The 27,474-nt window shown below is 39.8% G+C and overlaps 1 protein-coding gene and 1 pseudogene across 3 annotated transcripts in view; one reads left to right on the forward strand and one right to left on the reverse strand.

Moving 5' to 3' along the window:
* PPP1R16A (protein phosphatase 1 regulatory subunit 16A) overlaps positions 1-27,474 on the reverse strand; it is a 108,641-nt gene that overhangs the window by 4,172 nt on the left and 76,995 nt on the right. For all 3 annotated transcript variants that reach the window (XM_020995008.2, XM_020995007.2, XM_020995005.2), the window contains one exon: positions 27,278-27,423. In XM_020995008.2, coding sequence (XP_020850667.1) covers positions 27,278-27,423 — 146 coding nt within the window. The remainder of the gene's footprint in view (positions 1-27,277; positions 27,424-27,474) is intronic.
* LOC110214249 (carbonyl reductase [NADPH] 1 pseudogene) lies at positions 90-11,353 on the forward strand (annotated as a pseudogene).

The following is a 27,474-nucleotide window of genomic DNA, read 5'->3' on the forward strand; positions in this document are numbered from 1 at the left end:
GGAAGAGCCCTATAGCTCTTTTACACAAACTGCTCTGGAGATCACTGTACCCAGCTTGTTTTCAGGTGTGGGGGATCCTAGCCAACCTCATGGATTCCAAGCCTGACTCTCCTGACTACCTCACCATCCAGCTGCTTTTCAACTACCCTACACCCATTCTCAATCAAAAGACAGTGAGACAACCTCAATGTTGTAATGCTTACAGGTTGGGGAGGTGGTGAGCAGTCAATTAACCTATTCCTACCACATGGGGGTCTCTCCTGGTCACACTTCCCAGATCCACACTGTAGGGGGTCCACTCAGATCTGGCTGTAGTCTTCCCCAGAGAGATACTGATTTGAGAGAACAGCATTCTCTGATTGGTCCTCAGACCCATCAGTGGATCCCTCGCAAGAGAGTTGGTTGACCTTGCAACAGCTGTAGTGGCAGGATATCTGGGACCTGGTCTAGCACAAGCTCCACCATTTCATCCTCATTATGAGTTTCAGGATGGAGCCAATGAGAGGCCAGTTCAGGTTGGCTTTGGGTCCCACAGCAAGGTGAGGCCGGGGAAGAGAATACAGGTAGGTGGCAAAGTTGATAGAGTACTGGATTTGGAATCAGGAAGACATGAGTTTAAATCCTCCTTCAAACAATTACCAGCTATGTGATCTTTGGGCAAGTCACTTAACTCCTGTTTCCCTTGGTTTCTCCAATTGTGAAATGGGCATAATAAGTATCTACTTCACAGGGCTATTGTGAGAATCAAATGAGATACTTGCTAAGTGCTTTCCAAACCTTAAAGTGTCATATAAGATGCTATTATTATTCCCAGAAGGGAGGATGCTGGTTTTCTCTCATGCTGAAGCAGTACTTGCCAGAAGCAAGGTTGCTGCCTGAGAACCATTAGCCATGGCTGTTTTCCAAGGAAGCCCTGTAGCATTCTGCCTGCTGCTGTTCCCACGGAAGGTGGGCTGTTCCGTGGGGAGGGGCTGCAGCTGCTGGGCCAGGTCTTGGCCTTGTAGCATGAGTTTCTATTGAGACCCGCTGGGGAGCCTGTGGCTCCTGAAAGTGGAGCCCACTCAATGTCTGTCCTACCCACATGACAACCTCCTTAACCCAGCTCCCTACAGCCTTTGTACTGACTGTGCTCGCTGTGTACCCTGCCAGGGTCTGATTCCCATTGACCTTAGGTCCGAATTAGTGACTAGACATCAAAACAACAGAGGCTTAGCCACAAACATTCCTTAGTTGCATTTGGCTGGCAGATCTGCAAGCCAGAAACCTGGGGCTCAGCCTACCTGTGGACTATCTACTCGTTAAACATTTATATCAGGCCCGCCTGCCTCCACCTGCCCCAGGAGGAGCAGCTGTTTGTTGATTCCTGGGGGCAGGGCAGGGGTAAGCAGTTCAAGAAACAGACAAGGCCAGCCTGGTGAGACCAGGGGCTGGAGCCAGCTCTGAATTTTTTTGTAAACACTGGAGACTGATGTCCTAACCCTAAAGGCAACACATTCCAAAGGAAGGTAGCAGACCAAAGACACTAGTCTCTGGACAATAACCCAATAAGGAAGACCACTAAAAAGCAACAAACAGAAGCAGACTGCTCATCTCCAGGGCAGACTGGTGAGTGACAAGAACCCAGGACAACTACCCACACAAGACATTCCTGTGTAGGATAACACTCTCATAGAATATAAGAGCTATAAGGGACTGCAGAGGGTAAATAACCACACCCTTACTTGAACCATGTACCTTCTCTATAACATCTCCAACTATTGGTCACTGTTAATTTCTGTTTAAACATTTCCAGTGATGGAGAACTCCTGGATTATCACGAGATAGAACCTTCCACTTTTTTGACAGCTCTAAGTGTAAGGAATTTCTTCCTTATATTGGATTGAAATATGTCTCCTTGTAAGTTTCACTTCTTACTCCTAGTTCTGCTTTCTGAGGTCAAGGAGAATAAGTTTAGTCTTACCATATGATAGTCCTTCAGATAGAAGGTAAGTATGTTCCCCTTAAATCTTTCCTTCTCTAAGCTAAACATAACCAGGTCCATTGAGTTTCAAGTCCTCTTACCATGGTGATTTCTCTCCTCTGAATACTTCAGCTTATTAATGTCCTTTCTGGACCCAATGCTCCCGCTGTCTAACCTGGGCAGGGTGGAGCAGACTCCTCTGCGCTGGAAATTCTGTTAATGCCATCTAATGGATTGGTAGCCACTTCACATTGTTGGCTGACATTGAGTTTGCTCACTCAGAAGCTCTCAAGATCTTTTCCACAGAATCACAGAATTTCCAGGCTAGAAGGACATCCAGACAAGACACAGCCTGTAAGGAATCCCTATTAAAACATACCCAAGAATCTGTAATCCAACCTCTCTTTGAAGACTTCCCATGCATGTAAAGAGCTCCACAGACACATCCCCTTCATTCTATATTTGTGCAGTCAATAGTCACCCTTCTCAAATAATCCTGAAACACTCTGCACTTTCTTTGTCCCTTTCACTTTTGTCCCAAATCATAACATCTTTATTGGAGTACATATCCACCACTACAATGTAAACTCCTTATAAGCACTGACCGTTCTTATGATTCTTAATATGATTGAAGTGTGGGAGCAAAAAATGGAAGGCTTTGTGGATACAGGGAATATTTCCATCACTGCTACACACTATGGCAAAGGCTTTGGAAGAGAAAGGCAGATTTGGGAAGTGAACAGCTAGCTCCAAAGATGATATCTAAAAAAAGGATTTAGAGAGCTGGACCACAGCTTAAATAAAGGCGGGAATGACACTCTCTCGCCTAGGGATGTAGTGTTATCTAGCAAGGGCTGGTAAGAATATATATGTCTATAACATGAAAATATGTTTTCCATGACTTCATAAGTATAAAGAGTATCATATTTCTTGTTTTCTCAATGGGTGGGTGGGGCAGTGGAGGGAGAGAGAATTTGGAATTTGGAATTTGGAAGTGAAAATAAATTTTTTAAAAAATCTGAAACTGGGGCAGTTAGGTGGTGCAGTGGATAGAGTACTGGCCCTAGAGTCAGGAGGACCTGAGTTCAAATCCGACCTCAGACACATAACACTCACTAGCTGTGTGATTCTGGGCAAGTCATTTAACCCCAATTGCTTCACCAAAAAACAAAACAAAACAAAACAAAACAAAAAACCCCAAACCTGAAACCAACAGAATAAAGAGCTAAGTGAAAACTCTGATCTATTCCCCCCCCAATTTTTTTTTAAAGAATGTATACACCTAGACTTTTGTAAATCAAATCAAAAGACTGTCACAGACAAAATCTATAAGGAAACCACAACAAAGAAAAAATTCAACAATTATTCCAAAAGAGTCAATTCAAGTACTAAGGAACTCAGGGTCACACAAGGAAGCTTTTCCTAAAAATCAGAGATCTTGGTGTACAATGTTCTAAAAGAAAAAGATATACACTTAAAATGAAGAATAACTTGTCCTGCAAAAGCTGAGTATAATCCTATAAGGGAAAAAATGTATCATTAATGGAACAAAGGACTTATATATTCTGATAGAAACAAAACAAAACAGAGCTGAAGTAGGAATTTAGAAATACAAAAGTCCAGCGAAAGCTAGAAAGGTACATTTATTTGAGCAACTGGAAGATGAAGTATGATGATGTGTAGGAGAAGATATGTGCCCCTTGAGATGCTTAATGTTTCTAAAGGGTACTAAGAGGATTTCCAGCCAAGATGTCCACCTGAAAGGAAGGTAAGCTGCCTAGGTCCTACATACCTAGCAAAACCCTAAAGTTTGCACCAGTCCAAATAATGATAAAGAAAACCAATGAGCAACTGTGGTAAACGACACCTACATCTCCAGAGCTGCGCAAAAGCTCAGATAGCAGTCCAGAAACAAGAGCCTGCTCTCTTCCTCCCTACTATACCTCCCTCCTAACCCCCCCCAAAAAAAAGCCAGTGCCTTTCAGTACAAGCAGAGACAGTTCATGTGGAGCCTGCAAATCTCTGTGTTTTGAGGCAGCAAGAAGAGACCTACTCGCCTTCCCCAAAGAAGTCCCACAACACTCAGAAATTCCCAGGGAGTCTCAGCAGACATAAATCAGTGAAGTGTTACCCAGTGTGATGCAGCAGTGCTCACACTGGGACAGCCTTGACCCAAGATCTCCGAGGTCCCTAACACTTTGTCTGAGATTCCAGAGAGGACCCTGCAGATCCAGAGCTTGACCTCAATGATCCAAGGAGGTTTAAACTTGGAAGGCAGAGGTCTGCCATGACTCAAAAGTACAGCAGAAGGTAGAGCCGGGCAATGCTGAAATTAAGGAACTGAAACTGGAACAATAAGTCAAAGAAAAGACCCACAAGTATCAATAATTATTGTAAATCTGATTCCGTAACAACTACAAAGGAAAAATAGTTTCCACAAGGATTATATGAATACCTATATGAAATGAACCGAGGGATAAAAAATAAAATAAAAGCTCTGGAGAATATAATTGGTAGAAATTGTGGTAAACCTCATCCAAGAAAGGGAATCCCTAAAAACTAGAATAATACAAACAGAAATCAGCGACTTCATGAGACAATAAGAAATATTGGAACAAAATCAAAAGGTTGGGAAAAAAAATGGAAAAAAAATTTAAGTATCTGATAGCAAAAATAATAGATCACAAAACAAGTCAAGGAGAGAGATTTAAGGATCACCAGACTTCCTGAAAAAGGTGATTTTAAAAAGTCTGTCTACGTTTTAAGAAACCGTAATTAAAAACTTCCTAGAGCTACTAGAATCAAAGAACAAAGTAAAGAAAGAATCCACCAATTTTACCTTCTGATAAGCACACCAAAAGGAATCGCCCCAAGAATGTCACAGCCAAAATCTACAATTCCCACATCAAAGAAAAAAAAAATACAGCAGGCATCCAGAAAGAAGCAGCTCAAGTACCAAGGAATTACAATCAAGTTCCCAAAAGACTTGGCAGCTTCTACTTGAAATGGGGTTATGAAGAGTTGGACATGACTGAAACGACTGAAAAACAAAACCCTTGCTCCCTCCCTCTGCAATCCAGTGATGCCAGCCTCCTTGCTATTCCTAAAATAAGACACTCCATCACCCGACTCTGAGCATTTTCTCTGGCTGTTTCCTATGCCTGGAATACTCTCCATCCTCATGTCCTCCCTGCTTCCTTGGCTTCCTTCAAGTTCCAGCTAAAATCCAAGCTTCCATTGGAAGCCTTTCCTGGTCCCCCTTAATACCTTCCCTTCTAATCCTCTCCAATCAATCCTTTATATATAGTAGATGTATGTAGTCATTTGCATGCTGGCTCCTCCAATAGCTTGTTGAGTCCCTGAGAACAGAGAGTTGGGGGTGGGAGTGGGGAGGTGTCTTTCATTGTATCTCCAGTATAGTGCCTGGCACGTACTAGGTGATTAACAAGTGTGTGTTGACTAATATTCCTTGGATATAGATGTTTAACTAGTTCTGAATCCAACTGTCTGTACTAACATCCCATCTGTACATTTCACCATTTTGTTAAGAAGTGAGAGACTTTGCCATTGTTGAAATCTGGGCACATTATATCTACAGCATTAATCTCTGTAATAAAGGTCTAGTAACTCTATCAAGCAATAAATAAAAGAACAAGTGTTCATCTGGGATGATTTTATGAACTTATGCTGACTCAATGATGCTATTAGTATTCCTGAGGATAGAATTTTGTGTGAGCTCAAAATCAAGCTCACCAGTATACACTTTCTAGAATTCACTTCCTTCTCATTAAAAAAAAAATTAGGACATTTTTTCTTTTTCTGGCCTTTCAGCACCTCTGAAATTATTCATGATTACTCAAAAATCATTGAGAGTGGTTTGTCAATCACATCTACAACTTCCTGTGGCATCCTGAGTTGTAACTGATCCAATTTAGTAGACTCCAACTCATTTAAAGTCAGTAGATATTCTCTTACTAGCTCCTCAACTATAATCAGTTCCAATTTTCTCCTATCTTCATTTATTCTATCCTTCCCAGTCCTGACTGAAACAAAATAGTAGGGCAGTTTTACTTTCTTTCAGCAGTCCAATAAGAGCTAAAACAACATTTTCCTTTCTTCTACTTTATGCTCCAGACATAGATTTTAAATCCCTGTTTTACTTAGCATTTTCACAAACTTTAGTTTTCTTTACAATACTGTTCCATTCTTGTATTCTTTCTCAAGTTACGTGCTCTGCATACACAAGTCCTTTTCGATCTGAATTTGACAAGTATTAGGTTGTGAAGTTCTAATAAATCCTTTTTATCTGTATTTCCTTTTTTCCTCATCAGAATTTTATTCTTGAATGTATCCCATCTTTCTTGAGCTTCCCTCTTAAAAAAAAATAGGGTCATGTGAACATCCTATTTTCACATCCTCCATCTTATGAATTCTAGAATTACACCAGCATATATTTTTTCAAGATTTCTGTCACTTCTACTTTAACCTATTCTCCTTTTTGTTGGTCAGAATTAAGCTCTCAGTAACCATTCTGTTGATCACTTTCTTTAGCTCTTGGGAAAAGTCTAACAAGGTAAGTCAGGAATTTATCCTTGTGCTTTAAACAGAACGAGGCAAATTTGCACACAGCATCTCCTCATATTATAATGTGACCTGTTTATACTTGTTTAGTCCTTTTATGACTGACTGTTTTCTTTTATCTTTTTATGTTTTGTTTTGTTTTTAACTCCTGTGCTAGAACTTCAAAGTTTCTACACAGCTCTGGTCTTTTTATCAGGAATGCATGGAGATTTTATATTTCATTAAAAATCAATTTTTCCTCTGTAGGATGATACTCAGTTTTGCAAGATAAGTTATTCTTGGCAGTAAGCCTATATTATAATTTCCTTTTGTGAATAATGTATTCCAATCTGCTCTTTCAGAGTGGTGGCTGTTAAGTTATATGTGATCCTGACTTGGCACCTCACTCCTTGAAAACTTTCTGGCTGTTTGCAGTACTTTTTTTTTTTGACCAGGAATCTACAGATTTTGGCTATGATTTTTTAGAGAGTTTCTGTTTTGAGCTTTCTTTCAGGAAATGACTAGTAGATTCTTTCCTATTTTGCCCTCTGGTTCTAAGAGATCTGGGAAATTTTCTTTTAAGATTTCTTGAAAGTTGATGTCAAGGCTCTTGTTTTGGTCATGGTGTTCAGACAGTCCAATGATTCTTAAATTTTTCTCTTTGATTTGTTTTCCCTGTCAATTGTTTTTGCTATGAGATGCCTTAAATTTTCTTCTGCTCTTTTTCAATCTTTTGACTTTGTTTTAATATTTTTTTTTCTTTTTTAGGCAATTGGGGTTAAGTGACTTGCCCAGGATCACACAGCTAGTAAGTGTCAAGTGTTTGGTCTGAAGCTGAACTTGAACTCAGGTCCTCCTGACTTCAGGGCTGGTGCTCTATCCAGCTGCACCTATGTTTTAATATTTCTTATTGTCTCATGGAGTCATGGCTTCCATTTGGTTCATTCTAATTTTCAGGGACTTTGTTGCTTGGTCAAAGTTTTGTACTTCTTGTTCTAAACTGTTAATTCTCTTGGCTCGTATTTCTTGTCCAGTTTTTTCCTCTAGAAGTCTCATTGCACTGATAAAAACATTTTAAAACTCTTTTTAAAATTGTTCCATCATCTCTCCTAGTAATTCTACCTGAATCTGTGTTTTTCTCTGAAGCTCTGCTTGTAGATGTTTTGGCATCATTCTTCTTCTGGGTTTGTGTGTTTAGCTTCCCTGTCACCATATTAAGTTTAGAGGTGGGATTCCTTTTTTTTTTTATTTTGGTCAGTTTTCTCACCTACTTTTTTTTTTTTAAGGAATATGGTATTCTGCATACTTTTTTTTTTTTGCTTTCTGGTGAGGCAACTAGGGTTAAGTGACCTGCCCAGGGTCACACAGCTAGTAAGTGTCAAGTGTCTGAGTTCACATTTGAACTCAGGCCCTCCTGACTCTAAGGCTGGAGCTCTATGTGTTGAGCCACCTGGCTACCTTCTCACCGACTTCTTGACTTGGGTCTTGAATGGAGGGAAGATCTGGGATGGTCCTGCTGCTGCTTTTTTGAGTGGTGTATAGGATCTCAGGGACAGCTCTCAGGATGGAGACCTTACAGCTTTTAGTGGTCCCAGAGTGATCTGATCCAGGACAAAATCTGAACATCCTCTCTACCCCTCCAAGGCCCAAGTCTGAGCTCTGCAAGTTCCTGACTTGAGTTTGTACCTGAACAATGTCAGACTGCTGGGAAACTCTACTGGTTCAAAGTGATAGAACTGAAGGCTCCTGCACTGGCTATTCCTCTGAAGGCTGCAGACTAAGCTCAAAGTTGGAACTGAGATCTACTCTGTTCCTATGATCTAAGTCACTTTTCTGTTGCTTGCTTTTAAACTTGCTCCTTCTCAATACACTGTCCAGGGCCTTCCACCACTTCCTGCCAGAACACCACTCTGGGTGCACATCCCCTCTTCAGGCTGCCCTGGATCTGTGATCCAAAATTGGATAATGGGCAACAACTGCCAGGTGGTGCCTATTCCTGTCTCAGTGCCTTGGCAGAGGCCTAGGGGTACCAATCTATGAGTCTGGGACCTTTTCTTCACTGGTATATAGCCTTTCCCTGGGCGCCGGAGTGCTCCTGGCCAGACCCCTTCCCCAGCATCCACACACCTTTCTCTCTGTCTCCCTGTGGTGACCCAAGCTGGAAAAATGACTCACTATAACTTTTTCTTGGATTAGACCTACAGAATTTGCTAGGCCTGTTTGGAGTTGTTTTGTGTCTTTTGTGCTTTTTTGTTTTGTTTTGGGGTGGAATGACAGTTCACTGAACTGTTTCCTGGTATTGCATCATCTTGGCTCCCTTTCTATACTGGTTTATTTTAAACAAGGTGTGTTTCTTTCCCATTGCTATATGCTGTTGATTTCTATGAAGCCAAGATCATCTCTTGTGTTCACACACATATAGAACAGTCATTAATGTCATTTTCAACTTTCCAGTTATTTTTTCCTGAGAACAGTAATTAATGTGTACTTCCTCCACTGCTAATCTTCCACATCATACCTCTACACAATAACCATGTTTAATCTGGGCATTCCTCAACCCCTCTCTCTTAACAGCCATTTTTAGTTTAAAGCTTTCTTAACAAATCCATTCTTCCTAATCCTGGTGACAAAGTCTTCATCTCTAGCAAACAGCACATATTTCATTCATCTTAAACCATGGTCTAGAAAATCTCATCCTATTCTCTGTCATCATCTGTTCACTTCCCATATCTTCCTTTCTCATGTGAACTTCTAATCCAGTGATGTAACTACCACCTGTGGCCCCAAAGCCTACCATTTCTGACCCAAAATTTCACAATCCCTACATAATTTTTTAGGGTTTTTTTTTTCCCCCTAGCCACATCATTCATGCTCACACAAATTATCACAAGTGGTTAGGCTGATGAGTCTTTTTGGCAAATTCTTGGTTACCACCCAACTACACACCCTATAAAGACAGACCACCTCCTAAATGTTGTTACCATTAGGTCTATATCCATACCTCTTGGCGCTGAATTCCTGAACCAAGCCTTCTAGAGAAAAGAGAAGTAAGCCCTGCAGTTGGAGGAGTTTTAAGGGACTGACTCATGATGCTGAGGAACAAAACTGCTCTTCAGATTGTATAGATCTTATTGGAAGGGAGTTGTTTCTCCACCAAGCCTAGTCCATCTTCCACTTGACAGGCCTTAAGATACCTGCATCTTTGCTAGCTAAACATTGCCAGTTTCATCAACCAGTCCTCATATGGCATTATTTGTAGGCCCTTTATCATCTTTGTTACTCTACCAGGAAGCTCTCCAGCATTATCAATGTTCATCCTACGCTGTGATACCCAAACTGAGTACAATGTTACACATGTGGTCTGAACAGGGTGAAGGGCAGAAATACTATCATCTGCCTGGTGCTGGACACTTTGCCACTCTTAATGCCGCCCAGGACTGCATTAGCTTTTTGGCTGCCATATTACACTGGGGACTCATACTGACGTTGCAGTCCACTGAAATGCCCAACTTTTTTCAGATGAATCATAAATTTGAGGGTTTTTAAAATACAAATGTAATAAAAACAGCCCCTGTCTTTAATACCAATATCCTACTGATGATATTATATAGCTATAAGTCATGGAACAATACAGTTTTTGAAGAATTATGTCACTCGGAGAAAAATGGACAAGCACAGAAAGGATATGAATAGGCTCAAAATTTGACAAGTAAGGAAAAATAAAGTATTGGAATAAAGGGTGTCATCAATCTAACTCATTAAATCTAAGTAGTCCCAGACAATGTTTCATATCCTACCTAGCCATCTACCAGGATACCAGGTCCTGATATGGGCACCTTGCCATTTGCCTGATACTGTGTGAATCCTTCCCACGACAGCTTTCCATCTCTTGCTATCACTCTGGGAATAATAATCAAATCAATGTTACCATTGTCACTGGAATGACAATCTACTGCCCTGTATTTCCACAACCTCTGTGACTACCCCTAGACTAAAACTCCTTCTCTTGGTCCCGATTTCCCTACATGTGCTATGATTGCCTAGTTCTCCCATCATTCCTTCTAAAATTACTTTCCATTCACAATGTGAATGCCTTGTATGTGCAAAGTTGTTTGTATGTAGTCTCTCCCATTAGGGTGTGAGGCTGTGAAGAACCTGTAGGAGGAGGGACTAAGCCCTCTTTTCCACCAGCTGGACATCAATGATCTACAGGGGATTAGACCTTGTGGGATTTTCTCAAGGAGCAGTGGTATGGGGGGTGTGGATGTGCTGTTCAGCAATCCTGGAATCACCTTCAAAGTTGCTGATACCATACCTTTTCCTATTCAAGGTGAAGTGACAATACAAACCAACTTTTCTGGCACCAGAGCTATAGCTACAGAATTACTGCCTCTAATAAAACCCCAAGGTAGAGTGGTGAAATCTTTGGCATGGTGAGTTTATATTCCCTTAAAAGCTGCAGCCCAGAACTACAGCAGAAGTTTTGGAGTGACAGAATCACAGGAGAAGAGCCAGTGGGGTTCCCGAGAAAGTCTCTGGAAGCTACAAAGAAGGGAATGCATGAGAAGGAAGGCTGGCTTAATGGTGCTTATAGAGTGACCAAGACAGAGTCACTGTCTTGTCCAGAATCCATGCCAGGCAGCTGAATGAGCAAAGGAAAGATGATAAGATGCTTCTAAATGCCTGCTGCCTAGCATGGGTGAGAACTGACATGGAAGATACCAAAAATCCAGAAGGAGGAGCTGAAACCCCAGCTTATTTGGCAGTTTTACTCCTAGATGCTGCAGAACCTCATGGCTTGTTTGTAATGGAGAAAAAAGGTTGAAAAATGGTAAACAATTTGGAAATCCATTCTAGTAATACCAGAGTATTATGCAGCTTGGATTTGATTTAAAAGTGCATTTAGAAAGAAATAAAAACCAATTGGGGAATGGCTGACCAAGTTGTTGTATATGATTGTGATGGAATACTATTATGCTATAAGAAATGACGAGCAGGACACTCTCAGAAAAACTTGGAGGGGCAGCTAGAGTACCGGCCCTGGTAAGACCTGAGTTCAAATCTGGCCTCACTCACATAATACTCACTACCTCTGTGACCCTGGGCAAGTCATTTAACCCCATTGCCTAGCCAAAAAAGGAAAAAAAAAACCCTTGTAAACACCTACATGAACTGATGCAAGGTAAAATGAGCAGAACCAGGGGAACACTGTACACTTTAACAGCAATATTGTATGATGAACTACTGTGAATAACTTAACTATCCTCAGCAATACAATGATCCAAGACAATTCTGAAGCACTTATGATGAAAGGTGCTGTCCATCACCAGAGTAAGAAATGGTGGAACCTGAATGCAGAATGAAGATACTTTTTCTTAACTTTCTTTATTTTTCTTAGTTTTGGTTCTTTTGGTTTTTTGGTCTGTGTTTTCTTTCACAGCATGACTTACATGGAAATCTGTTTTGCGTGCCTATGTCAAATTGCTTGCCTTCTCAACAAGGTGGAGAGGGGAAGGACAGAATATGGAACTCAAAATTGGAAAAAAGAATGTTAACATTGTTTTTTTACATGTAATTGGGGAAAAAATATTAAATTAAAAGAAAGAAAAATAAAAGTACATTTTGTAGCTTTACTAATTGTCACAGCTAAATCTTATCAGGTGTTTTCTTTGAGTTGCCCCTTAATTATGTGAAAGATTTTGTAATGATTGAGATTTGTAATGTTGTAGTAAAAACATGCATAATTCAGATTGTTTAAATGGGGAAAAAAAGTTTTCAAAAAACTATAAATAAAAAAAAGAAGTTTTTAAAAATGTATAGAAGTTCAGAAGGAAACACAGACCAGTAGGACAACTTGAAAGTACCACTCTGAATTTATTATTTTAAAAAAGGCAAGTTGTACACACAATAGAGATTCATAGTTGCACATATATATTACTCTTTTTCCTCTTCTACTTTGTATATGGAAATTTAATTGTTTTTTGGTGTTTGTTAAGTTCAGAATTAAAAAAATTTTTTTTTTAAAGAGTGTAAGCTTTTCGAAAGCAAGGTCTGTCTCAATTTTGTCTCTGTATTTCCAGTGTTTGGCACATAGTAGAACCTTAGTAAATGTTTGCTTGCTTGCTGTATTGATCAAGAAATATATGATCCTAAAAAAAGGCTGATCTGTCACACAATGAGGAGAAATGACTGATAATTAGCCCATGTGCTCCATTGGTACTCCTGTGAGGTCAAGAGGAGGGCCCATAGTACACTAGGTGGAATGATGTGGTGAATCTATGGGAAGATATGGCCAAAAATTACATGGAAAGGGCAAGTATACACAGGCTGGGATTTGCACTGATGAAATCATGGGTCCACTGGAGTAACTGAGTAATGTAAGGCCTTCCATTCATGACCATTAAATCTCATCTTATTTGATTGAGCCCAATATGCTAGCCTGCCAAGACCTTGAGTTCACTATTTCTTTTCTAGATGTCCACCAACTATTTCCTTAATAATAACATATTCTAGAATTCTGCCAGGAATTAAAACAAGTTCACTGGCTTATAGTTTGCATTCCATTCTCTTTTCTTTTTTTGAAAATAAGGCCATCTAGTATACTGTTCTTCATGACCTCTTAAAGATTATTGACAGACACTAATTTTGGCTGGATAAAAACTTCCAAACAATTAGAGCTGTCCAAGAGTGGAATGAACTGACTTAGGACAAAAAGATCTCATCACTAAAGGTCCTCAACAAAAGGCTAGACTGAGATTTTGTCAAGGATGTTGTAAAGCAGAGGTGTCAAACACACAGCCCATGGTCACATGCAGCCCACAACACTCCTGAGTATGACCCAAACCAGATTCAAATGTAATTGGGAAATATTTAACAAAATAAATAAAAATACAATAAAACAGATAACATTATATTTAAAACAAAGTAAATATGTGGCTTGCAGGGATCCTTATGAATGGATTAGGAGCCTCTATTTTTATTTGAGTTTGGCATCATTGTTGTAGAGGATATTTCTATTTAAGTATGGGTTGGAATAGATAATCTGAGGCCTGATATTCTGATTCTGAAACTTACACGTGCTGTTCTCCTAAACTTTCACCACCAAGTGATACTAGCTGTTTTTAAGAGTAGTGATAGGTTTCTAGGAAAACAGGCTGTTATTGACTGTATTACAACAATTTTCCCTTAGTGAATACACATTCTTTTTAAAGAAAGCTGAAAAATTGACCTACACCTTGCATTTATACACATATCACATCCCTCAAAGGGGCAGCTTGGTGGCTCAGTGGACAGAGTCCTGCCAGTCTGGAGTCAGGAAGACTCCTCTTCCTAAGTTCAAATCTGGCCTCAGACAGTACTTACTAGCTTTGTGATCTTTGGAAGGTCACTCAATCCTGTTTGCCTCAGTTTCCTCATCTGTAAAATGAGCTGGAGAAGGAAATGACAAAACACTGCAATATCTTTGCCAAGAAAACCCCAAATAGGATCATGAAGAGCTGGACATGACTGAAAACGACTGAATAACAACACATCCCTCGAAGTTATTCTGGAGATCTTTTCAGCTCTGGAGTCTTATAAGGTTTGTGTTTAGTCCTTCTAAGTGAAGAATTTATTCTCTTAACACTTGCCTTCTAAGTCAATTTTAGGGGAACTTACTGCTAATACAGCTAGTAAAAGTTCACTCCCTTTCCTTCCACGAATGTTGCCTACTCTACCTGGAAGTCCACTGATTTAGTCCTACTCCTCCTGGAACTATGCAGCTATTTCTATTCCTTCCTTCTTTGGATAGCCCTCCAGGTATTTATTAGGATCACAGTATTCTGTTCTGAAAAGGATTTTTAAATATCATCTTGTACAACTCTCTCATTTTATAAATGAGGAAACTAAAGCCTCAAGAGTAATAGAGAAGAAATATAAATTCAGGCACCCTCATTCCAAATCCAGGACTCCTTCCACTCTCCCATGCTGTCCAAAGGTAGCTACTATTCATTTCACCAAACCTCTACTAAGTGCCTGTGCTGGGCACAAAGATCCTCTAGAGCTTTCCTTCTTCAGGTTAAACACCTTCATTTCCTTCAAACTGATCCTCAGACATCAACTCCCTCAACAGGGAGAGTTGGCTGTCTCCCCTGGATATAATTATCCAAGTCCACAAATGTGGTACACAGAATTAAAGACAATACTGCTTAGGTGGCTTATCTAGTGCAGAGAATAGCAGGAATATAATTTCCCTTGTAGATACTAGGCTGCTATTAATGCAACTTAAGATAACATTAGCTTTGTAGGCTATTGTGTTATTGTTGGTTGATATTGGACAGGTAGGTAGGGCAGGCTTGGAATCTGAAAGACTCATCTTCTTGAATTCAAATCCAGTCTCAGATACTACTTACTGGCCCCGTGTGACCCCAGGCAAGTCACTTAACCCTATTTGCCTTAGTTTCCTCATCTGTACAATGAAGGGAGAAGGAAATGGCAAAACATTCCAGTATCTTTGCCAAGAAAACCCCAAACAGGGTTACAAAGAGTCAGACACACCTGAAAATGACTGAACAACAACAACAACCCAGGTGTTCAAGGATGCCTCCACTGCCCATCTCCATAAAGGAAAATGAAATAGGTTGTCCTGTGACAATCACAGTGGAAGGTCTCTCAGTCACTGCTGGCAAGGTTCTTGCAAAGTGCTACTTAATAAGCTGATCCTTCAACTGGAAGATGGTCATTTACCTAAGGGCCAGTGTGGCTTCAGAAAAAGTCAGGGAAAGATAAATATGGTGTTTTCTGCCTGACAATGCCAAGAGAAATGCCAGGAACAGAACAGAGGTCTGCACACGTGTCTGTAGAGCGGACCAAGACCTTTGATACTGTCAGTCATGAGGGCTTGTGGGAGATCATGGCAAAATTTGGTTGCCTGGAGAAATTCATCAGTATCACATGTCAGTTTCATGACAGCATGCGTGCACAGATTCTAGACAATGAACAATGCTCTCTCACTTTCCCAGTCACCACTGGAGTGCAGCAAGGCTATGTGCTTGCTCCCATGCTTTTTAGCACTATGTTTTTTTCGATGTTATCAGATGCATTCAATGAGGACAAAAATGGCATCAAGACCAGCTATCACACTGATGGTAAATTATTTAACTTGAAAAGGCTGCAAGCCAAGACTAAAGTGGAGGGATAGACGGTGCCTAACTTTGTGCTCCCAGATGATTGTGGACTCAATGCAGCCTCTGAGGCAGAGATGCAACAAAGTATGGATTGATCCTCTGCTGCCTGTACTAACTGTGGCCTGACAATAAACACCAAAAAAACACAGAGGACATCCACCAGTGAGCACTGTACCATCCATAAGCGGATTACAGCAAATGGAGAAATTCTGAATACCTCTGAAGAGGTATTAGGCTGCCTACCAAACTGAAGGTCTACAGAGCTGTTGTACTGACCTCATTGTTGTATGCCTGTGAAACCTGGACAGTATACCAGCACATGCCAGGAAACTGAACTGCTTTAGGAAGATTCAGAAGATCACCTGGCAGGATAAGGTACCAGATACCGAAGTCCTTTCTTGAACTAAACTGCCAAGCGTTCAAACTCTACTGAAGAGAGCACAGCTTCAAGGGGCTGGCCACGTTGTTCAAATGCCGAGCACACATTTGCCTAAAAGATTAATTACGGAGAACTCACACAAGGCAAGCACTTACATGGAAGTCAGAAGAAGTGCTAAAAGGATACTCTCAAGTTCTCTCTGAAGAACTTTAAAATCGATTGTGAGACATGGGAGACACTGGTACAGGACCACCCATTATGGCATGCCTGCATCAAAGAACGTGTCGTGCTTTATGAAAATAAATCAAAAGAAACGTGAGATACGAAAATTTAGAGATATCTCCACCCCAAATATCCACGTAGACAATTTGAGCCCAATCTGTGGTAGAGCCTTCTGAGCTCATATAGTCTGATCAGCCACAGTCAGACACACTGTACCTTAACCCCAACATGTCATTTTGGTCCTCTTTGAGCACAAAGGACAACCACCATTGTGCCTTAATACTTCTTTGAAGCCTGATGCGCAAAGCTTCAATACTAAGCTACCTCCACTCTCTGCTTCTCTGTTCCCTACAAATTTATCTGTAAAATAGGGATGAATCCTGTACCTGTCTCCTTAGGATTGTTATGACAATGTGTACGACCATCTGGCAGGTATATTATAGAGCAGTGGTGTCAAACTCAAATACAAATGGATCACTGCCAGCTGCACACTGACTCAGAAAAGCAGAAATTAACACTATGTCTTATTTTATTTGGGTTTTTTATTTATTTTGTTAAACACTTCCCAATTCCATTTTAATCCGGTTTGGGGCTTCAACAGCCCTCAGGCCATGAGTTTAATCTTTCTTTTGTACAGGGGATTCTTATTCAGGTATGGACTGAACTGACCTGTGAGGTCTCTTCCAGTGCTAAGATTCTGTGACAACCTTTTTTGCTGTTGTCCTCCTTGGCCTTTCTGCAAACTTGGATAATATTAATCTTCCTTTCTGGCCAACCCCGCACCATGCCATCTCTCTCCACCCACTGTTTTTCAGCTCTCCTTTATGGTCCAGTAGAATAATAAGGCTCCTGAGGACAGGGACTGTTGCTTGTATTTATATTCTTAGTGCTTAACACTGTGTCTGACCCACAGCAAATGCTTAATAAATGCTTTATCTCTAATACATGTACTCTGCAGCTATTATTACTGTTACACTTGACTGCCTATTAGTGACCCATGTAGGAGAAGGGAGTGAGAACTGTGACAATAGGCTTTATCTTATCCTATATCAAGGTCAGTTTTCTTCATGCATTCCAGTTAAGGTTATGCTGATAACTGAAGTATCAGCTGAACCAGTTTAGATGCGATGCCTCTTAATAACCTCATATATGCCCTACCCATTCTGGAACTGCCCAGGAAATAGATCCTAGCCTCTCCCCCTGGATCAACCTCATTCCTACTGTTTTTCTTTTTATCCAGAATCTTCACCCTCTCCATCCCCTGACTCCCTCCCTCCACATGCCCATCCTAAAAAAACACCCTCCAATGGGCATCAGTGCCTACACAAATTTTTTTTCCCTTGCACCACCAACCAGGACTTGATTGGGAGCCAAAATGCCTGGACTTTAGTTCAGGCTGGCCCCATTCACTAGATGTATGATTTTAGGAAAATTAGTTCACTTCTCTGGAGTTAGATTTGATAACTTCTTAAGGTTCCTATGATTCAATGTTTCTCACCAGCTGGCTCCACTTCCTAATTATACATTCCTTCCCTAACCCACTGGAATCTAATCTGGTTTCTGTCAAATAGAATCAGAGAATCTCAGAAGCCACCTAGTTCCATCAATACTTAAGAAGGATCTCCCTCTATAATATTCCCAAAGAAGCATTTATCCGGTCATGACTTGAAGACCTCCAGTGATGGGGAACTCATCACTTCACAAGTCAGTCTTTTCTGACTGGGGGTAGCTTTAATTATTAGGAAGTTTTTCTCTCACATTGAAATTTGCCTCTCTGCAGCTTCTGCTAGTGTCTTCTCTTCTGGGGCCAAGCCAAACAAGTCTAACATTTCAATTCCTGTTCTTTATAAGATCATTAGAAATCTCCTTATTACCTAATGGATAAACGTAGCAAAAGAGGCAAATTTAGACTTGCAATAAATAAAAACTTCCTTACAATTAAAGCTACCCAAGAGGTAGCAAGTTCCTCACTACTGAAGGACCACTCAGCAAGTGTACTGTAGAAGGGATTCTTGTTCAGGCATGGGATGAGACTAGCAGGCCATTGGAGTCCCTTCCAATGTTGAGACTCTGTAACAACCTCTTTTTTGTTCTCCTTAGCTTTTCTGCAACCTTGGATACCATTAATCTTCCTTCTTGGCCACTTCCACACCATGCTGCCTACATTTTGGCCATCATTTCCATCTCTCTCCCCACAGTGCCTGGCTAATAAGCATTGCTTAATAAATGCTTTATCTGCCCATCTGCTAGCTAACTTAAGTCCTTCCTCCCTGGGCTTCTAGGACTACCTTTTTTCTGGTTGTCCAGGCAGCTCAGCATATTCCCAAAAGACAAGGCCAGAGAATGAGCTTCATCTCTGGGTGGAAATTAAGATAACCAAATGCTAGAACTGGAAAGGATTTCAGAGAAATCATTTAGAAATTTTTTTAAAAAGATGACTTGTTACTGCTGTTATGTGTGAAGAAATTTTAACATGGTAGAGACTGGATTTTAGAAAACAATTCTGCTGGGCAAGTGAAAGGGAGGTACCTGAGTAAATCTTCAGAGCACCTGGTATACCTTACAGCTGGTAACCTTAATATAACTCATTCATATAGGCTTCTGTAAGTAAACAAGGTTTAGTGCAAGTAGTATTATGCTAATTTTATAGATGAGGAAACCAAGGATCAGAAAGGAGAAGTAATTTGCCCAAGGTCACATAGCTACTAAATGGCAGACAGATCTCCTGTCCCTTTCCATTAATACCCCATGCTGCAGCTTGAACAGAAACCTAGCCCTAAGGTAAGGAAAGTCTGACTGAAGAGTTAACTGACTCATCCTTACTTCATTTCCCTCAACTTTCTCCTCTAGTTTAAATGCTAGGCCAAAATGTTCAGACTCTAATACTAGGTAAATCTAGGCTGACATTACTGCTAGGTCTCTTAACAATTTCAGAATCTTTCTAAAATCTGCTTCCTAGTCTTTTCTGGGACCAGATGTCCCCATAGAATACGGCTATTTTACCCTTCTGTTCTAAAGCAGTCATCGATCGATCTCTGGACCTATCAGTCATCTGGGTTCTAAAAGGAACTAAGAAATTAAGGTCACCTCTCAGACCAGAAACAGAAACACAGTATTTAGGCCAATAAGGGGGATAAACTGAAAATAGATGAAGCAATGATTGGAAAGTGCTAGTGGCAAGATAAACAGGACTCCATCAAAAGATGGTGCCCACCATCAAAAACTGCTAGCTTACTGAGAGACTAGGTGAAGATGAGAGCTCAGGATCACTGATGAATAGTTGAGGCAAACCATGGATAGATGTAAAAGTTAGGGTGTCTACAGTTCATAGCCATGGGAACCTCCAGAAAGGCAAAAAGAAACCAAAATGTCCAGAGACAGTTGAAATAATTGGATTTATACTTAATAACTCCCTCAGAATGGTAGAGCTGCAAGAGACTGCAACAATTATCTATTCTAACACTCTTCTTTGACAGAGGAGTGTACGGGGACTCACAGAGATGAAGTGACTCACTTTGGGGTGAGGTCCTTGCAGCCACACAATACTTCCTTGCCTTCTCTTCTTTCCTTGCTCACTAGGGGGGGCTCTAAAGTAGATGGATTCCCCAGTCAGGGGCCAGACAACTCGAGGTCTCCTCCCTAGACAGATGAAGTAGGGTTGAGGAAGACACTAAGACTTTTAGCAGTGGAGCTGCACTTCTTAAGACTAGAACGTCAGCAAACTGACTTAGAACGTCACCCAATCAGAGAAGAGATAAGGAACAAGGAGGGGGCAGAATCAAACAAGAACTTCCTTATCTTAATACACAGGTTCTTAACCTTTTGGGTGTGATGGACCCATTTGCCAGGCTGGTGAAGCCTATGGACTCCTTCTAAAATAATATTTTAAGAAGCATTAAGGGGGTAGAGCCAAGATGACAGAGTAGAGGCAGGGACTCTCCTGAGCTATCCCAAATTCCCCTCTGAATAAATTTAAAATGTTGCCTCAAATCAAATTCTAGAGACAGAGCCAACAAAAGGTCAGGGTGAAACAATTTTCCAGCCCAAGGTAACTTAGGAGGTAGGCAGGAAAGTTGTCTCACTGGGGTGGTGATCAGGTCTGGAGCACAGTGCAAAGCAGGCTGTGCCCCAGAAAGCCAGCAGTGGGCCTTGAGGGCAGGTGTACCTTTGGGAACTCAGCCCTCAGATGGTAAGGGCATCAGACAGCTAGTTAGAAGGAGATTACAGGGGACTCTTTGTAGGCACTGGGTGCAAGACTCTGTTGCATTACCCATACATGGTTCTGGGTCACAGTCCCAGGGCAAGAAGCAGCACTAGTACACAAATATGCAGCCACAGGGGAGCAGGGATGCTGGACACAGTTACAGGGTTGAAAAGAGTATATGTGGTCACGCACAGACCAGAGCACAGGCCAGGACAGCAGTGACCCCACCTCTCCTTAGATCACACCACCTTGGAAAAACCAAAAACTTACATTCCCACAGAACTAGCTCTGAAGTCTGCAGCATGGAAAGACTGAAACTTAAGACAGTGTCCTTAACCCCACAGCAGAGTCCAATTTTAACATAAACTTCAAAGTCAAGAAATAGGCTGAGAAAATAAGCAAACAATAATAAGAGAATCTAACCACCAAAAGTTACTATAGTGACAGGGAAGAGCAAGACACAAACTCAAAAGAGGACAGCAAAGTCAAAACACCCACACGTAAAGCTTCAAAGAAAAATGTGAAACAGTTACAGGGCAAAAAAAAAAAAGTTAAATAAATAAAAGGATTTGAAAAATCAAGTAAGAGAGGTAGAGGAAAAATTGAGAAAAGAAATGAGTAATGTAAGAAAATGATGAAAAAAGGAAAACACTGAAGAAAATAACATCTTAAAAAAAATTGGCCAAATGGTAAAAAAGGCACAAAAATTCCAATGAAGAGAAGAACTCCTTGAAAAGCAGAACTGGCCAAGTGGAAAAGGAGATACAAAAGCTCACTTAAGGAAATAAGTCCTTAAAAATTAGAACTGGGTACAGCTAGGTGGCACAGTGGATACAGCTCTGGCTTTGGAGTCAGGAGGACCTGAGTTCAAATCTGGCCTTAGACACCTGACACTTACTAGTTGTGTGACCCTGGGCAAGTCACTTAACCCCTAGTGCCTCACCAAAAAAGCCAAAAAAAAAAAACCAAAAACAGAATTGGGCAAGTGGAAGCTAATGACTCCATGAAACATTAAAAAACAAACAAAATCAAAGGAATGAAAAATAGAAGAAAATGTGAAATATCTCATTGGAAAAACAACTGGCCTGGAAAATAGATCAAGGAGGGATAAATTTGGAATTATTGGACTACCTCAAAATTATTATCAAAAAAAGGCTAGACATCATCAGAAATTATCAAGGGAAACTGCCCTGATATTCTAGAACCAGAGGGTAAAATAGAAATTGAAAGAATCCACCGATCACCTCCTGAAAGAGATCCCAAAATGAAAACTTCCAGGAATATAACTGCCAAATTCCAGAGCTCTAAGGTCAAAGAGAAAATACTGCAAGCAGCCAGGATAACACAAGATTTAGCAGCTTCTACATTAAAAGATCAGAGGTCTTGGAATGTGTTATGCCAGAAGGCAAAGGAGCTAGGATTACAACCAAGAATCATCTATCCAGCATAACAGCATAATTCTTTCAGGGGAAAAATGGATATTAATGAAATCGAGGACTTTTAAGCATTCCTGATGAAAAGACCAGAGATGAATAGAAAATTTGACTTTCAAATATAAGACTCAAGAGAAGCATAAAAAGGTAAACAGGAAAGAGAAATCATAAGGGATTCAGTAAGGTTAAATTGTCTGCATTCCTACATGAGAAGATGATACTTGTAACTCCTAATAACTTTATCATTATTAGGGCAGTTAGGAGTATATATAGACAGAGGGCATGAGTGTGAGTTGACTATGATGTGATAATTTCAAAGAAGGAAAATTAAGAGATGAGAAAGAGAAATGTACTGGGACAAGGGAGAAGGGTGAGGTAGAACGGGGTAAATTATCTCACATAAAAGAGGTAAGAAAGGAAGAGCTTTTACAGTGGAAGGAAAGATGATAGTGTGGTGTGCAACGCTTGAACCTAACTCTCACTGGAATTGGATCAAAGAGGGAATAACATACACACTCAGTTGGGTATAGAAATCTATCTTGTCCTATAGGGTAGTAGAAAAGGAGGGGAATGAGAAGTGGTGGTGGTGCTGATAGAAGGGAGGGCAGACGGGGAGAGGTGGTACTCAGAAGCAAAACAGAATTTTGAGGAGGGACAGAATGAAAGGAGAGAGAAAGAGAGAGAAGGATAAACAAGGGGAAAAATACGATGGGAAATACAGTAAGTAATCATAACTGTGAATGTGAATTGGATGAACTTACCCATAAAGTGGAAGCAGATAGCACAGTGGATTAAAAATCAGAATCCTACAATATGTTATTTACAAGAAACACACTTAAAGCAGAGAGGGACACACAGAGTAAAAGTAAGGGGCAGAGCAGAATTTATTATGCTTCAGATGAAGTAAAAAGAGCAGGGATAGCAATCATGATCTCAGACAAAGCAAAAACAGATCTAATTAAAAAGAGATAAGTAAGGAAACTACACCTTGCTAAAAGACAATGAAATAATATTAGTACTAAACATATATGCACCAAATGGTATAGAATCCAAATTCTTAAAGGAAAAGTTAAATTGAGTTACACTAGGAAATAGACAATAAAACTATACCTGCAGGGGACCTCAACTATTCCCTCTTAGAACTAGATAAATCTAACCACAAAATAAACAAGAAAGAAGTTGAAAGAAGTTAAGGACATGATCAGAATTTTAGAAAAGTTACATGAGATAAACCTCTGGAGAAAACTGAATGGGAATAGAAAGGAATATACCTTTTTCTCAGTGGTATATGGCACCTACAAAAATTGACCAAGTATTAGGGCTTAAAAACTTCATAGAAAAGCAGAAATATTAAACACATCCTTTTCAGATCATAATGCAAAAAGAATTACATTCAATAAAGGGCCATGGAAACACAGATTTAAAATTAACTGGAAACTAAGTAATCTAATCCTAAGGAATGACTGGGTCAAAGAACAAATCATAGAGACAATCAATAATTTCATAAAAGAGAATGACAAAAATGAGACAACATACCAAAATTTGTAACTCCTAATAACTTTATCATTATTAGGGCAGTTAGAAGGATTTTACATAGACAGAGGACATGGGCGTGAGTTGACTATGATGGTTTAATTTGAAAAAAGTAAAATTAAGGAATGAGAAAGAGGAATGCACTGGGAGAAGGGAGAGGTAGAATGGGGTAAATTATCTCACATAAAAGAGGCAAGAAAACCAAAGGGAACCAAAGCAGTACTTAGGGGAAAATTTCTATTTCTAAACACTTACATCAATAAAAGAGAGAAAGAGCAGATCAATGAATTGGGCATGCAACTAAAAAAAGAAACTTACAAAAAGAACAAATTAAAAACTTCCAATTAAACACCAAACTGGAAATCCTGAAAATCAAAGGACAGATTAATAAAACTGAAAGTAAGAAAACCATTGAAGTAATAAATAAAACTAGGAGCTAGGTTTTTATGAAAAGAAAAACACAATAAAATAGACAAACCATTGTTTAATTTTATGAAAAAAAAAAAAAGAAAACCAAATTGCCAGTATCAAAAATGAAAAGGGTGAATTCACCACCAATGGTGAAGAAATTAAAGCCATTATTAGGAGCTATTTTGCCCAATCATATGTCATTAAACCTAACAATCTAAGTGAAATGGATGAATATTTACAAAAATATAAATTAGCCAGATTAACGGAAGAAACAGAATATTTAAATAACCCCATCTTAGAAAAAGACATTGAACAAGCCATCAATGAGCTCCCGAAGAAAAAAATCCTCAGTACCAGATGGATTCACAAGTGAATTCTACCAAACATTTAAAGAACAATTAATTCTAATACTATAAAAACTATTTGGAAAAATAGGCAAAGAAGTAGTGCTACCAAATTCCTTTTACAGCACAAACATGGGGCTGATACCTAAACCAGGAAGAGCAAGAACAGAGAAAGAAAACTATAGATCAATTTCCCTAATGAATACTTATGCAAAAAATTTAAATAAAATTATAGCAATATGTCACTAGGATCATACACTACGACCAGGTGGGATTTATACCAGGAATTCAGGGCCGTTCTAACAGTAATTATTAGCATAACCGACCATATTAATAACAAATATCATCTGATTATTTCAATAGATGCAGAAAAAGCTTTCAACAAACTACAACACTCATTCCCATTAAAAACACAAGAAAGCATATGAATAAATGGAGATTTCCTTCAAATGATAACTAGTACCTATCTACAGGGGTGGGGAACCTGTAGCCTTGAGGCCACATATGGCCCTCTAGGTCTTCAGGTGTGGCCTTTTGACTAAGTCCAAGTTTTATAGAACAAATCCTTTTATAAAGGGAATTTGCTCTGTGAAGTTTGGATTCAAAGAGCCACACTTGAGGACCTAGAGGATTACATGTGGCCTCCAGGCCACAGGTTCCCCACCCCTGATCTAAAACAATCAGCAAACATTATCTGTAATGAGGATAAGCTAGAAGCCTTTCCAATGAGATCAGAGGTGAAGGAATAAGAAGAGGCAACGAGGAACAAAACTATCACTCTTTACAGACAATATGATGATATACTTAGAGAATCCTAGGAAATCAACTAAAAAACTGGTTGAAATCATTAATAACTTCGGCGAAGTTACAGGATATAAACAAACCCACATAAATCATCAGCATTTCTATATATCACCAACATAACTTCGGCAAAGTTACAGGATATAAACAAACCCACATAAATCATCAGCATTTCTATATATCACCAACAAAGTCCAGGAGGAAGAGATAGAAAAATTTCATTTACAATAACTGCAGACAATATAAAATACTTAGGAGTCTACCCGCCAAAACGAACCCAGGAACTATATGAACATAATTACAAAACACTTTTCACACAAATAAAGTCAGAGCTAAACAACTGGAGAAATATTAATTGCTCATGAGTAGACTAAGCCAATATAATCAAAATGACAATTCTACCTAAATTAATTTACTAATTCAGTGCCATACCAATAAAACTACCAAAAATTATTTTATAGAGCTACAAAAAATAATATAAAATTCATCTGGAAGGTTAAGAATATCAAGGGAATCAATGAAAAAAATGTGAAGGAAGGCAGCCTAGCAATACCAGATCTCAAACTGTATTACAAAGTGGCAATCATCAAAACAATCTGGTATTGATGTCCGTCAACCGGGGAATGACTGAACAAGTTGTGGTATATGATTGTGATTAAACACTACTGTGCTATAAAAAATGATGAGCATGGGGCAGCTAGTGGCACAGTGGACAGAGTACCAGCCCTGGAATCAGGAGGACCTGAGTTTGGCCTCAGACACATAACACTCACTAGCTGCGTGACTCTGGGCAAATCACTTAACCTCAATTGCCTCACCAAAAAAAAAAAAAAAGAGATGAGCAAGACGCTTTCAGAAAAACCTGAGAAGACTTATATGAATTGATGCAAAGTGAAGTAAGCAGAACCAGAAGACCAACTGTGAATGACTTGGCTATTCTTAACAATATGACGATCTAAGATAATTCCAAAGGACTTATGATGAAAAATGCCATCCACCTGCAGAGAAAGAACTGATGCAGTCTGAATATAGATCAAAATATACATTTTTTACTTTCTTTATTTTTCTTGTGTTGTCTTTTTTTTCTGGGGTGGTGATCTGTGTTTTCTTTCTCAATGTAGCCAATGTGGAAATATGTTTTGCATGACTGCATATACATAATCTAAATAAAATGCTTGCCTCGTCAAGGAGGGGAGAGGAAAGGAATGAGGGAAAGAATTTGGAACTCAAAATTGTAAAAAACAAAGGTTAAAAATTATTTTTACATGTAATTTGGAAAAAAATAAAATTTAAAAATAAAAAGCATTAAATAAAATACATAGGGTTACAAAGTAAACACAATTTCACAAAAAGCTAGCAAAATAAAATGTAATTTTTACACCATCCAAGTTCATAAATGAGCTAATAAAAGAGATAATATCTGTACAGCACTTTACAAACCTTAAAGTACTAGATAAATGTTAGCCATGATGATGATTATGATGCTAATGATAACGATGAACTCCCTGAAAGCTATTCACTGACCCCCTGAAGTCCATGGATGCCAGGTGAAGAACTACTGTCTTAGTTTTAAGATTGTGCTCTGTCAAGCTCTTCCCTGCTTGCACTTTGGATTATCATGCACGATTCCAGGTAATCACAGTGCAGTAGAAAAAGCAACAGATTTGGAGTCAGAAGACCTGGGCACAAGTCTCGGAAAGCAGACTTGCCTTCCCCAGCTTCCTTTATTAGGTAGAGGATGTTGATTCACCTTTCCTAGGTTCAGGAATTCATGGTTTGAATTAGGTAGGATTTAACTAGATGACCTCTGAAGTCCATTTTAACCCTAAGAATATGTTTAAAATACTAGGCCATGATTAAAAGTTTCCTTATATATAGGAACTTTGAGCTATTAGTCCTCACTGGGTTGCTGGAAGGATCAAATAACAAAACATTTCATAAACCTTAAAGCACTAAGAAACATCAGCCATTCTTAAAGAGTGGATCCTGCTGCCTGGGCTCTTTGCTCAGTCTCTGGAAAGTGGTCTTGAACATGGCTGGTTATACAGGCAGCCAATTCTATCCAGAGAACACTCAGAGCTGTATGCTCTTTCCCCTGTGGCAAGATCAAGATTCCTTACAGCCCCAGCCAGCTGCAGTCACATTTTCCAGACCCACAGCTGAGTCTCACCCTTGGACCATTCCTTCAACTTAATTCAAAAATCTTTGAAGTGCCTGCTGTGTGTACAGCACTGCTAGAGGCCTGGCCTCACGAGCATCTACATACTTGGAAATAAGCAGCTCCACGAGGTGGAGGTGGCCACAAGTGGCAGCAGCATGCAGGGGCGTCCAAAGTTCGCTGTCACAGGCGTTCACATCAGCCCCAGCCTCGAGAAGCTGCTGCACCATCTCCCCGTAGTCATCGATACAGCACTGCAAGCCACAGAGCATTCCTCCTATCAGAAAACCCTCTAACTCCCAACT

The sequence above is a fragment of the Phascolarctos cinereus genome, unplaced genomic scaffold, assembly GCF_003287225.1.
Source record: "Phascolarctos cinereus isolate Bilbo 61053 unplaced genomic scaffold, phaCin_HiC Scaffold_4;HRSCAF=312, whole genome shotgun sequence".
Classification (NCBI taxonomy): domain Eukaryota; kingdom Metazoa; phylum Chordata; class Mammalia; order Diprotodontia; family Phascolarctidae; genus Phascolarctos; species Phascolarctos cinereus.